Source organism: Lactuca sativa, chromosome 3, assembly GCF_002870075.4.
Source record: "Lactuca sativa cultivar Salinas chromosome 3, Lsat_Salinas_v11, whole genome shotgun sequence".
Taxonomy (NCBI): Eukaryota; Viridiplantae; Streptophyta; class Magnoliopsida; order Asterales; family Asteraceae; genus Lactuca; species Lactuca sativa.
The window spans coordinates 236680554-236694955 of NC_056625.2; the positions used below are offsets into that span (position 1 = coordinate 236680554).

General features: G+C 32.7%; 2 protein-coding genes and 1 long non-coding RNA gene across 8 annotated transcripts; 2 read left to right on the forward strand and 1 right to left on the reverse strand.

The window, feature by feature from the left end:
* The first annotated feature begins 2403 nt into the window (after positions 1-2403).
* On the forward strand, positions 2404-6043 carry LOC111902437 (putative receptor-like protein kinase At5g39000). Of its 2 annotated transcripts, XM_023898265.3 has the most exons (5): positions 2404-2621; positions 2978-3106; positions 4096-4173; positions 4548-5456; positions 5602-6043. In XM_023898265.3, the coding sequence occupies exons 1-5, from the start codon at positions 2445-2447 to the stop codon at positions 5614-5616; spliced, it is 1308 nt and encodes a 435-aa protein (XP_023754033.1). In that variant the 5' UTR covers positions 2404-2444; the 3' UTR covers positions 5617-6043. The 2 variants fall into 2 exon arrangements, with proteins under 2 accessions (XP_023754033.1, XP_023754034.1); XM_023898266.3 differs by lacking the exon at positions 4096-4173.
* Positions 6044-6586: 543 nt separating this feature from the next.
* LOC111902438 (uncharacterized) lies at positions 6587-9645 on the reverse strand. 5 transcript variants are annotated; one of them, XR_008231029.1, is made up of 3 exons: positions 8415-9573; positions 7751-8301; positions 6587-6974 (listed from the first exon to the last, which is right to left on the reverse strand). It is a non-coding gene; the product is annotated as an uncharacterized LOC111902438 (long non-coding RNA). The 5 variants fall into 5 exon arrangements; XR_008231031.1 differs by lacking the exon at positions 6587-6974 and having other exon boundaries at positions 7170-8301; positions 8415-9000; positions 9327-9584; XR_008231030.1 differs by lacking the exon at positions 6587-6974 and having other exon boundaries at positions 7170-8301; positions 8415-8584; positions 8874-9580.
* Positions 9646-10861: 1216 nt separating this feature from the next.
* On the forward strand, positions 10862-11898 carry LOC111902450 (putative receptor-like protein kinase At5g39000). Its single transcript, XM_023898277.1, has 2 exons — positions 10862-11680; positions 11806-11898. Exons 1-2 carry the CDS (start codon positions 10862-10864, stop codon positions 11896-11898), a joined length of 912 nt encoding a protein of 303 aa, XP_023754045.1.
* Positions 11899-14402: the final 2504 nt, after the last annotated feature.

Genomic DNA, 14402 nt, shown 5'->3' on the forward strand with positions numbered 1-14402 from the left:
GTGAGTTGTGGGCGAGTGGACTCAGAGTTGTCGGACTCGGCGAGTCTCGGGGTGACTCAGCGAATTAGATCGCGGATTGAGGAAAGTTTTGAGTATGGGGACTCGGCGAGTCATCGGGTTGACTCGGCGAGTAGATTCAGTCAGGGGTTGACTTTGACCTTGTCTTTGACCAAGGGTTGACCAGTGGTTGCCAGGGGCATTTTGGTAATTGTTGATTTGTTTTGAGTTCAGTGCATTGGTGGTTGTCCAGTGGTGGGGATCGTATCAGTGATCGAAGCAGCTTGGGTTATCTGTTCAGCCGGCAGTTTCGAGGTGAGTTATCATCACTATATCAACGGGGTTTAAGGCACCAAGGCCGACCCTTTATCGGATGGAAATCTGGGTAGTTGTCTGTTGTTATGATATTGCGGGATATAGGCCGGAAGGCAATATGTTATGGGCCGGAAGGCAATACGATTTGGACCGGGAGGTCGTGGCCTGGAAGGGCGTATTTGTGGTTGGTATTTTGGGGGTATCTCACTAAGCTTTCGGGCTTACAGTTGTGGTTTCATGTTTTTCAGGTTCTTCAGGAGACTGTGGCAAGGCGAAGGCGTGATCGTACCGCTCCTCGTGATTTCGTAGTATTGTGATTCTGGGAACACGTTAAATGTTTTGTATTGAAAACCTTTTTGTAAAGATTTACTGGAATCGAGATATTTTTGAAAAATTTAAAATTGGTTGTATTTTTCGGTCGTTACATTAAGAGTACAATTGTTGGTTTTATAAGAAACCATTTTTATTTTAGATTACAAAAATTTGTTAGTTATAATGTTGTTTGTAAAAAAGAAAATTGATAAACCTTATTAGCAAAAAGCTACAAAAAATTATATTAAAAAAACAGTAAAAATAGTTTATAAAATGAAAACTAAAAGCTAAAAAAAGACATAAAATCTTGAAACTACACCTATTTAATAAATATTTTTAACACTATATTTATCTAATAAATAATATTTTCAAAAACATTTTTGGTAAAAAAAACTCAATAGATAGCTCTCTTGGCTTTGGTTTTTGATAGGGGAAATGACACAAATGTCGTATAAACTTTTTAGGGTTTACCCTTTGAGTCCCTAAATTTTTTGTTGGGCTTTGGGGTCCTTAAACTAAGATATGATCCGCTTTTTTAGTCACTGTCAACCTGTAATAGCCGGTTCAATGATCAGACCAAAAGATGTCACATTGTGCCCCTATAAAGCCCAAAAAATAAGTTTGGGGATCAATTCGTACAAAAAAAAACTCTCATTTTCTTCTAATGTCGATTCACACTCAATTCGTACCCTCTTGAACCAGCTGCTCATCAACATTTTATTCAGCCATTATAGCCACCATAACCCACTTTAATCATCATCGAATCAATATCACAACAGCCTAATCCAAACACCCTTATTCATCCCCTTTGTCTGATGAAATTAGCCGCCACTAGAGCACCCACAACCCACAAAAACCTCTGGTCAGCCACCATAACCCATTACCTGCAAATCGAAGGAAAAAAGAGATTAGCTCTCGTTTTCTCTATGAACCTCATCAAACCCACTCATCCTTCTCAACCTCGCATTCATCAAAACAGCAACTCGGAGGGAAAAGGAGAGGTAACTTATGTGATTTTGAACAGAGAAGAAGGAAGGAGGGGGTTAATTCCTTGAAGAGCTGAACTCGAATGAAAGAAAATAATGGAAGGTGGTTGTGATGGAGAATCCACTATAAGAGCAACGATTGATTTCTTGGGAGGGTACAAATTGAGTGTGAATCGGCTTTAGAAGAAAGAAAGTGAGTTTTTTTTTACGAATTGATCACCGAACCTTTTTTTTTTTTTGCTTTATAGGGGCACAATGTGAGTGTTTTAGGTTTAAAAGGTCACTGAACCAGCTATTACAGTTTGACAGAGATTAAAAGAGCATGTCATATCCTAGTTTAGAGACCCATAAAGTCCGACTAAAACATTAGGGACTCAACAGGTAAACTCTAAAAAATTTATAGGGCATTTGTGTCATTTCCCCTTTTTGATACTAATGTGTTAATATTAAAAAAAAAAAAGCACTAAAAAAAGCAAAAAGGTGTTCAAATGTTAAGAAACAGACTTGAGGTGTCTAGTTTTATTTTATTAAATTATAGATAAGAACCAGATACTCATCACTTAATAATTGATTAAACGGAAAATTGTTGAGCCGCTATGAGTGGGATACCCACCAGGTGAAACATGAATCAATTAGCAAGCATCAGGTGCCTCCCTTATATATATATATATATATATATATATATATATATATATATATATATATATATATATATATATATATATATATATATATATATATATATATATATATATATATATATATATATATATATATATATATGTCTGTGTTAACTATATTTCACCAAAACATGATTGATAAAAAAAATTAGGGATGTCGGATTATAATTTCCAAGAGAATTTGTGGGAAAAGCAGCCAAAGGTTGATCCTGATGAAGAGATGTTAGAAACACAGAGGAATTATATTGTTGTAAAAGACCCTAAACGAACGGTTCGTTTCTCTAACCTCCCCAAGCTCAACGAGGACGTTGTTATGCAGCGTAGCAATCAGGTCAATAATCTTATTTCACACCCTCTCTTTCATTCATTGGGATATTTCCACAAACACTTGGAATCCTCATCCAAGCATACCCCTGATGAAATTAATCACTTAAATCTACGATTTCTTTAGTTTATCAATGTGTCATATTAAAACTAAATACAAAAAATAAACAGGATATCTATGCGAAAATAGAAAATCATGTTATATATAAATAACTAGCTGTAATGCAATTACAGTAGTATTTTACACAGATGAGTCGATTTATATCTGAATTAGTATAGCATATGCATTTGTATTTAAAGCAAAAAAAAAAAGAATATATAAGATTCCTATCATGATATCTTTTTTTTGTTTGTATTTTGTAGAGATCTTTTTTTAGTAGCACTGCTGACCTCCCCAAGCTCAGTGAGGATTGTTTTGTTCGCACGTATCAGGTCAATAATCTTACTTCACACCAGATCAACAAGGTTGCTGTTATGCCGCGTACCAATCAGGTCAGTAATCTTATTTCACACCCTCTCTTTCTCTCATTGAGATATTTCCACAAACAGTTGGGATCCTCATCCAAGCATACCCCTGATGAACAATTAATCACTTAATTCTATGATTTCTTTAGTTTATCAATGTGTCATATTAAAACTAAATACAAAAATAAACAAAGTATCTATGCGAAAATAGAAAAACATGTTATACATAAATAACTACCTGCATTATAGTAGTTTTTACCACAGTATATAAGATTCATATCATGATATCTTTTTTTTTTTTTTTTTTTTTTTTGTAGAGAATAGATTTTCTATATCTAACCAACTTTGACTTTTCACATTTTACCGAGTGTTAGAATTGGTGATGAGAGAAAAATGATAGAAATAGAATGAATATTTTTCATTTCATTACTTTGGAAAATTATGCAAGAGATAATGAACTAATCTTCTAACAACTTGTTTGTTAATTTAACTAACTTTTGATTAACAAACTAACATGTACATAACATGTGAGTATTAACTCTAACACCGAGTGACATTGCAAGTAAAAAAGTCCAAGACCATCCGGAAAAGTATTTAAGCCGGATGGCCTCGCTCAAAGTAGGTTTCACCTTCCTAACATCTTACAAATGCTATTATTTCATAAGGAGTAAATACAATAAATTGTTAAGTTGTGGAGTTTGATTCAGTTTTTGGCCCTATAGCCGCCATAAGCATACCAAACATGGTGTCCTTGAATTTGTGAACATCTTAATGTTATTAGTTATTCATTTGCGAATGATGAAATAATTAGAATTAATATCAGGTACATTACTTATATATTTGTATGTTAATAAATCACGAAACGTAATAAAATTTTGATGCACTAGTTATCTACATTTGAATAATCCACGAGGTGTGATGACGGAGTCTATTTCTAGAAAAAAAAGAAAAAATAATCTTTTTAATATGTTTGTTTTTTCCCGATAAATGACCTTGTTAATATTGTCATTGTAAAGGACCCTAAACGAAGGGTTCATTTCAGTCCTAATTTCCCCAAGCTCACCGAGGCTGCTGTTATGCTGCATACCAATCAGGTCAATAATCTTATTTCACAGTCTCTTTCACTCTTTAGGGCATTTCCACAAACAGTTGGGATCCTCATCGAAGCATACTGCTCATGAACAATTAATCATTTAAGCCTATGGTTTCTTTAGTATATCAATGTGTTTGGACTTGATGCTTTTCAAATTAAATCTAAATACAAAAAATTTGATTTTTTTTTTTTTTTGAAAAATATTGTGTAGTTGAAAAGTTCTTAATTTCTTATGGTTTTTAAGTTCTCATTTGATTTTAATCCTATATATATATATATATATATATATATATATATATATATATATATATATATATATATTGTGTTTATAATTGTTGAATATTAATTATTCTAGATTATGTTTCAATGAAGCAGCCAAAGGACCTTAAAATACCGTTTCATGTCATAAAAGATTGTACCCAAGACTTTAACGAAAGGAATTTTATCGGAAAGGGTGGTTACGGAAGGGTCTACAAGGGAATCCTTACCTGGGCCGATCATGCATACCAACTAGTTGCTGTAAAACGGTTAGATGTCACCGGATTTCAAGGTAACAAAGAGTTCCGCACAGAGGTTACAATGCTTTCAGAGTATCAACACAAAAACATTATAAAACTTATTGGATTTTGTGATGATAACAAGGAGATGATCCTTGTTTACGAATATGCAAGCCACGGAAGCCTTGACAAATATTTAAGTAACACTACCATGTCGGGTGGGCTATCATGGCCCCAACTCCATAAAATATGTATTGGTGTTGCGTCTGCATTGGACTATCTTCATAACCACGTGGCTGAGAAACACAGAATAATACATCGCGATGTGAAAAGCGCGAATGTGTTATTGGATGAGAATTGGAATGCAAAACTTTCCGATTTTGGGTTGGCTAAAATAGGTTTAGCAAATCAACATAACACCTTTGTGATTACTAACCTTGCTGGCACATATGGTTATACTGACCCACAATATGAAAGAACCGGGTTTTTAACAAAAGAGTCAGACGTTTATTCGTTTGGTGTGGTTTTGTTTGAAGTTTTGTGTGGAAGGCCGGCATGTGTTTTCGGTTACCAAGATGAGAGGCGATTTCTACATCACTGGGTTCGAACACACTACAAAAAAGGAGAGCTGGAAAAGATTGTTGATCATACAATAAAGAAAGAAATTAACCCAAGAACATTAAGCAAGTTCTCAGCTATTGCATATCAATGCTTGCATAAAACTCGGGAAGAACGGCCTACAATTGCTGAGATTGCATTGCAACTTGGGAAAGCCTGGAAAATCCAAGTAAGTTTGAATATCCTTTTTATTTTTTCTTGATTTGAACTGTGTGGATTTGATGTTATAATATCTACTATTGGATTTGGTTGGATGTTTGATGTTCTTATTTGTGTAAACTGAGACCAACTCCTTCCATCTGTATATGCTGCAGATGAACCATGTATAAGCAACCAGATGAACATGCTATGCTAGGGAGACATGGATGAATTAAATGTAATGTAAAACTTTGGTTTTCTAGTTATGTAGAGAAACAACGAGACAACACAACACCACAGGTTGGTCTTCTACATAGAGAAAAAAACACTGTAAGATAAACAAATATTTTTTTAAAATTTGTATCTTTAATACGTCTTTACGTGAAAGGCCTGTAATCTTTGTTCTACGAACTTTCATCAACTCCACAATCCTCAATATAGTTGTTAATTGATGCTTCCATACAAGGTGGTTCTCCCCGTTAACTTGTTTCGGACAACATGTGTGATATTAGTCATTAGAAGTTGAGAATTAGACTTTATATATGGATGTGATCTTTGACAAATGGTCGCATCATAACAATTCCAAATGAAAAAAAGTTAACGTTGCAGATAAAATTACTTCGTACATATCTGCCCTCTGTTATGTGCAAAAAAAATTTCCAGAGGTAATCTTGTTTCTTTTCTAAGTTCTACAACCCTCCACTGCCCTCCAGTGTTGTATATATAATTTATAAATTGTGGTAGGCGGCCTAGTAGTAAGTAGAAAGGCTATACCTTTTAGGTAACCTAAAAAACAAAATTAGTAACAATTATATATAAAATTAATTTAGGACCTATCTTAAATATTTTAAATATTTGAGATGACCTGCCTTATTTTTTTTTTCTCAAAAAATCAATATAAAAATCAAGATTTTCTCTTTCAATAGCCGAAAATCCCAACTACAAAAAAAATGTCAATGTGACAAAAACAAAATGGTCACTAACAATAGAAGAAGCCGTCACTAAATGAATTAGTGACGAAATTTATGTTCGTCCCTTTTCGTCACTATAGCTCCGTCACTAAACTGGTTTAGCGACCAATATATATATAAGTGGTCATTAAATAGTTACTAAAATATATTGGTCACTAAATCTATGACAACCCATTTCGTCACTAAGGGCTTGTTTGTTTTTTGGCAAAAAGTCTTTTTGAGCACTTATATCTGCAAGCGGGTAGACATTTGGCAAAAAGACTTGTTTTCTGGAAGACAAAATAACTCAAAAAGACTTTTTCATCTCTTTTCCGGAAAGACCTCAAAACACCGCTTCTCCTTATAGAATACATTTCTAAGCTACCTTCTCATAGCCTCCATCTGCTCGTTCCCTTTCACGATTGCATCTCCCAATGGCGTTCTCTCCACCGCAGCCATCCTTCTGGCGAACGTCGGTCCTTGCTCTGCCTCCATTGCCCCATGTCGTCGTCACCTCCGCCACCGCCCAATCAGATACGATCTGTTTTGTTTCTTTTCGTTCTCCTCTCTTGTTTCTCTCTTCTTCTCTCCCTCTCAACCTGTATAATTAGTTTCAACTCCATTAATGGAGAGTTCCCGTCTACCATTTTCTTAATTAAAAACCTCAATGTTGTTGATTTCTCAAATAACTTCCTATTTATCACTTTGATTTTGTTTTGTTTAAGATGTAAATTTCTTGTTTCTGCTCTTATTTGAACAAGTACATGAAACAATCAAAGTGAAACAAGTTATACTTCAACCATAAAAGGGCACCATAAGTTCATACCGAGATCATCAAAAACCAAATTATCATGTTTATTTTAAAGTAAATCAATAACATAATGTTTGTCATACATCGATTAGGCTCTAATTGATTTCGTTTTGCTTTGTTTAAGACTAGTTGCTCAGCGAATACCATGAACATTGCAATCTCCAATTGTAAGCATAGAAAAAGGATTTATTCTTAAGAGAATTCTGAAAAAGACTGAAATACCCTTGAAATATTTTACTGCACCAAATCCAAAAGCCATCATACCAAACTCTTAACTCTAAAGTGTTGGAATAATGAAATTAATAGAAGAATAAAAGGGATTATAAAAAGGTTTTTGAAGTGTTTTGAGTGATAATATGGGACAAGGGCAATTATGTCTTTTTTGGTTTTCATCAAATCTGTTAAGATTTCTGGTTTGCCTGGTCTCTTGTGATAATGATAGAGAGGTAAGAAAGAGGGTGTGGTTTGATATCTTTTGGGTCATTTGCAAAAAACCACATTAAAAAACAAAAAATATCTTTTGTGCATATCATTATGTACAGAAATCAAGAGATATAAACTTACCACAAAAGTTATAGATGAAAAACATCTTCCGCGATTAAAAAATATAATGTTTGCAACGGGAACAACAAACAAAGCCACCTTCACTAAAATCCATTATTTTGAAAATAAGACACATTACAAATTTCAAGAAACAGTATTTTACAGTCTTACTTATATAAGCTGAACCAACAAAAGCAATACAGGGTGTGTTCAGAAGATCCTAAATTAAAGTAAGACACAAAAGTTCACAAGAGAAGAAGATGAAACATTAAGAGGTGTTAGTGCTAACCAACAATATAAACGATTCTTGTATTGTTTATCTTTAATTACTTTTTTATTGCAACAGCTTCTCCAGTTACTAAGCACTTGGCCTGCACAAGAGGGTAAAACAGTAATTCTCCAGAGTTGTTGCTTAAAGACTTAAAGTAATTCCAAAAGAACTTTGGGCGCTCTTCCATATAGCTTATCGTCTGAAACATTTAATACAATTACAAAAAATGATTGATAAATGATAATAATTACCTGTTCGGGTTTACCACCATACCCTTCATCTTAAAATGTAGTCTCCTGACCTGATCAGATGACAGTTAAAAGTCAACCATGATAGATAGGAATTTCTTAGTCCCTAGTGAGTTTTACCAGTAAGAGAATAGTAGGATGGTATTATTAAAACGCAGGAATTTACCATATGCTAATATGCTATACTATCAAATAGTCGTATAGAAACCTCTGGTGAGCCAGGAGAAATTCCAATTAACACCAACCATTTCTCAAATGGATCACATCTGTAGTTGATTATCTGATTGTTTGATAGATTACTTGTTCTGTCAAACATCTTTGTAGGTTTAGAATCACCTGTAAGAAAAAAGAATGCATCTGGTTTCACAAAATATAACATGATAAGTTTGTACAGTGGTTTTATCTGTAGCAAATATTGAGCCAGCAAAGTTAAACTTAAAGAGTAAAGCTAGAAGGAGATATTGTTTCAAATTCACAGGGTGCTTCACAAAGTGCAAGTTGATTTCTTTTTTTCTTTAGCCACCTTGTTATGTTACCATGGTTGAAGGACTCAAGGGAAAATCTCAGTAAACATAACAATATAAAGAACTGTATTGAGATACCCTTGAATTTAAAATAACACTACCTCTGTTATTGTAGGTGAAAGAGAAGGCATCCCAAGCTCTTGGTGTGGGGGGATGCCAGCAAGTCAAAGCATATGATCTTTTACAAAGAGTAAGATAAGATTTATAAACCCGTGTCATCATCCTTTTCTGAGGTTGAAAACATGGCAAATATTTGCAGCAATAATGGTTACATTCAACATTCACAGGAACAAGACGAATCTAAACAATATCAATAGGGGTAAATTAAATCGCAATATTACATCATTACAAATCATGATTGCATATCATGTTATAGCAGTTAAGACAGCTGCTTATGTGATGTACATATCATATTCTAACATATATTAAAAATACCGATTATAACTCTAACAGAGCATTAGGTAAACATTATATGATAACAGATAATTAGTGGCTATACACATTTGCTGATAAATTCAAGTGACGATCAATCCAATCAGAAGATGTGTTATTACCTAATCGAAGCTTCAACTGAACAATTAGGGCTTTACACTTGGAGCACGATGCTCAAGTGAAGAAGGGAGAAAGTGGTGGTTGTCGATGCGATAGCAGTGCCGGGAAGCACCGCCGACCGAAAGCACCGCCGGTGGAAGACGGAAGGCGAGGAAGCAGCGCCATTGAAAGACGGAAGGCGAGGACGAAGCATCGAAGTGACGGTGGCCAGACTTCAAATGTGATTAATTTAAGGGCATTATTGTCAAATTGCATATGTATTTTGTAGATAAAATGTTTTATTAATGCAATTTATCCCAAATTAAAGGCATTCTTACGTTTTTTGAAATGTAATTAGCATTTCTTTAAATTTAATTAATCCATTTAATGCAGTGACCTTATTTTTATGGTCACAAATTTTTCTATTTTCAGGTGACCGCTATTTTATGTCTATTATGTTTTCCTAACTTATATATATATATATATATATATATATATATATATATATATATATATATATATATATATATATATATATATATATATATATATATATATATATATATATATATATATATATATATATATATATATATATAATGGTTAATGACCACAATTCTGTGACCATAAATTTCATAATGACGAGTGACCACACATAGTATTGGTCTCTAAATTTAGATTAGAGCATTACCAAAATTACAATGACCACTTAATATATTGTGACTAAATGGCATTGTTAGTGACCATATGCCGACGACAATTGTCGTTGCTAAAAGTACCCCTATCCCGACGATAAGTCGTCGTCATACCTTTTGCGAACTTTGACCAGGACCTCTATTCCCACGACAAGTCGTCGGCAAAAGTCTGGCAGGAACGACAATAATATTGGTGGTCATCTGAAATTCTATACCGACAACATGTCGTCGGTATAGGTATCAAAAAATATAATATCCATTTATTTTTAATCCATATGCCAGAAAAACAAAACGACGTAGTTTTGTGTATGCTATACCGACGACTTGTCGTCGGCATGACACGTGACGATCCGTATCCCAGGGCTATCCTAACGACTTGTCGTCGCTATAGGTGTCCTGAGGACATGTCATTGCCACAGGTTTTAAATAAAACTTTATTTTTTCCCGAAAATATGGTTGACAAAAGTTATACCGACAACTTGTCGTCGCAATAGGTGCAACTATGCCGACGACATCTATGTCGATGACATAATAGACCTTTGCCGACACGCCTGTGCCAACAACCCTTTGCCAACGACTTTTCGTCTCCATACCCTATACCAATGACTTGTCGTCTGGATAGCGTCTGAGTTTGTAGTCTGCATAGGGTCCGATTGTTGTAGTGCCAACAAACTTTAAGATCGAATGACAATTGGCAGTCTATTACTATATACGTTTTTTCATGATATAAACTTGTTCAAAATATTTAGTTTATAATATTTTTCAATGAAGCAGCCAAATCACCTCAAAATCCCACTCCACACCATAAAAGATTGCACCGAAGACTTCAACAAAAAAAATATCATCGGAAGGGTGGCTACGGAATGGTCTACAAAGGAATCCTCACATGGGGGAATCGTGTAAACGAACTAGTTGTTGTAAAACGTCTAGATGCCAGTGGATTTCAAGGTAACAAGGAGTTCCACACAGAGGTGACAATGCTTTCAGAGTATCAGCACCAAAACATTATAACCCTTATAGGTTTTTGTGATGATAACAATGAGATGATCCTAGTTTACGAATATGCAATCAATGGAAGCCTCAACACTTATTTAAGTGTCACTACAACGACGGATGACTTATCATGGCAACATTGTCTCAAAATATGGATTGATATTGCTTTTGTTTTGTACTACCTTCATAACCATGTGGCTAAAAAGCACAGAATAATTCACCACGATATAACAAGCGCGAATATTTTGTTGGATGAAAATTGGAATTCAAAACTTTCGGATTTTGGATTAGCTAGGATTGGTTTACCAAATCAACATAACACCTTTGTGATCACTCACCCTGGTGGTACACCTGGTTATAGTGACCCACAATATGAAAGAACAGGTTTTTTAACGAAAGAGTCAGACGTTTATTCATCTGGTGTGGTTTTGTTTGAAGTTTTGTGTGGAAGGCTAGCATATATTTTGAGTTACCATGATGAACAGAAATTTCTCCATCATTGGGCTCGAACGCACTACAAAAATGGAGAGCTGGATGAGATTATTGATCACAGAATAAAGAATGCTATCAAACCAAAAGCATTGAGAACATTTTCAGCTATTGCTTATCAATGTTTGCAAAAATCTCGGGAAGAAAGACCTACAAGTGCTGAGATTGTATACCAACTTAAGGACACCAGGAAAATCCAAGTGAGTTTCAATATCCTTTTTATCAATTTACTTAACATCTTTTGATGAAAATTGTGATTATCTACATAAATCTGCATTAATTACTGACACGTCCTATATATCATTTATTTTTTGTTCATCATCAGTTAGAAGATGAAGGAGATGCACACTTCTCTAGTCCATACACAAAGGGAATCTTTCGTCAATCTTCAGCAAACAAGGGAGAAATGTATGAATAAAAATCTACAGTAAAAGTTAGGTTTAGAGATTGTATATAGAAATAGTATTGAGACGACACAAACATCAGAGGTTGGTCTTGTACATAGGGAAACAAACATTGTAAGGTTAACAAATCTTTATTTCTATATATATATATATATATATATATATATATATATATATATATATATATATATATATATATAGGGTTAGGTTATTTTGTTTTCACTATCTATTGTGTGCATGTATGACTGATTCTGGACCAATCATTTTAGTTATTTAAAGAAAGTAATTAATGCATATTACATGTTGAAGATATAATAGATATTAATTACATCTTCAGCATTTAAAATGCATTAATTACTTTCTTAAAATAACTAAAATGATTGGTCCATAATCAGTCATACATGCACACAATAGATAGTGAAAACATTTGAACCTAACTCTCTCTTTCTCTCTCTCTCTCTCTCTCTCTATATATATATATATATATATATATATATATATATATATATATATATATATATATATATATATATATATATATATATATATATATATATATATAGGGTTCAATTGAGAAAAACAAAGGTTAAGAATGGGGGAATCATTCTCAACCACTCATTTATTTTTTGTCGCAAAAGCATCCGTCGTACCAGCGGAAATGAGAAAGGGATACACATGTGTTTTCCAACCAAACATATTTCCTTAAACTATGCTAAGCATTACCTTAAATATACCAAAATTCATGATTTTTTATTCTCTACAAATAGACATCCATATTGATATAGTTTTAAGATAAAATAAAAAATTTATTTATTTTTTATATTTTCAGCTATCGTTATTCATAAGTGAATAAAAATGAATCAGGTTTTTACGACACTATATTCGTTATTCACTTATAAATAAAAACTATGATTAATTTTGTTTTACAATTTAAGTATCATTCATACATGAATATAGCATATACTAAACATAGTATATTCATATTTAAATATTAGATGATTCATTCACTTGTGAATATTACATAGTATATTCACTTGTGAATATTAGATGGTATATTCATTTATGAATATTAAATAATATTTTCATATCTGAATGTTACATAGTATTACATAGTATATCACATGTGAATATTACATAGTATATTCACTTGTGACTATTAGATGATATATTCACTTATGAATATTACACACTACATTCACATATGAATATTACAATGTGTTTTCACAAATATATATAATTTTTATATGTTATTCACATATAAATAACATACAGACTTGCATATTCGTTTTTTTGTTTTAATAACCATATATTGATTCAGGTGAGAAAACATATTCATATATGACTATAACGTGGTAATTTAGTTTATGCATTTCATCAAACAGTTGGAGTGCATACAATTTAACTTTTTTAAAAACGTTAAAAACATGATACTTTGACTATTTAAAACTTACAAAATAGTAGATAGATACATAATTATATGAAATTTTTCAAAAAAAAAAACGATCTGATCTTTTTCTAACCTCAATTTTGAAGTTTTATTTGAGAATCGATGTTGAATGAATGATATGAAGTGGATTTTTTATTGATTATCAATGATGTTGATCTAATAACGATGGGAGTATAATTAATCGTGGATATTGAAGATCTGATCGTATTCAAGCTGAATTGAAGGTTGGATTAAAAGAACAAAAAATGAATTTTTGTTGTTAACTGTTGAATCGTGTTGATAAACATATTATTGACGAAGATCGATGATTGATTGACACCGGATGATGTTGATGATGGTTTAACTGAAGAAATCTGGATGATTGTTGAAGGTTGGAGGAGAAATTTGGATGATGAACGATCGAAATTTCTATATAGTTACGTATTTATGATTGAAGGTTATTCTCATATTTACAAGTTTGCCACCGTGTCTTTTTATGCTTAGATTAAATGAGTGGCTGAGAATGATTCCCTGATTCTCTCCAACTGTATAGAAATTTCCACATAATATTTTGTTTAATAATTGTATCAAATTTAGTAATAAATGTATATCAAATTCAATAATAGATTTCCCTTCTAATTTTAAAATTTCCAAATTAAAATTGATTAGGTTTTTTTTACTTAAATTATTTGTTTAAATTTAAAAGATAAAAAATAATTAGATCTTTATATTTGATTTTTTTTTAAATTAACGCATGTAATACTTGGGTCTCATAACTAGTATTATATAGAATTTAATAAAATAGAAAAACTTATAAAATGACATGTGGAAAAAAAATTAATTCAAAATAAACATAAAATGACATTTGGCAAATTGAATGAGAGTATGACAAGTAGCAAAAAACATTTGTTTATTAGAGAGGAAAAGATGAGTTAATTGATGTTTTCATCTACCACAAGACTTATAAGGTAGCTGTTGTTCAGATATACCCATCAACCAAGAGGTCTCTTCAAAGTCTATCCCCTCTTCTTGGCAATATCCCTTCACTACTAGTCGAGCCTTGTTCCTGATCACGTTGCCTTCTTTATCCAT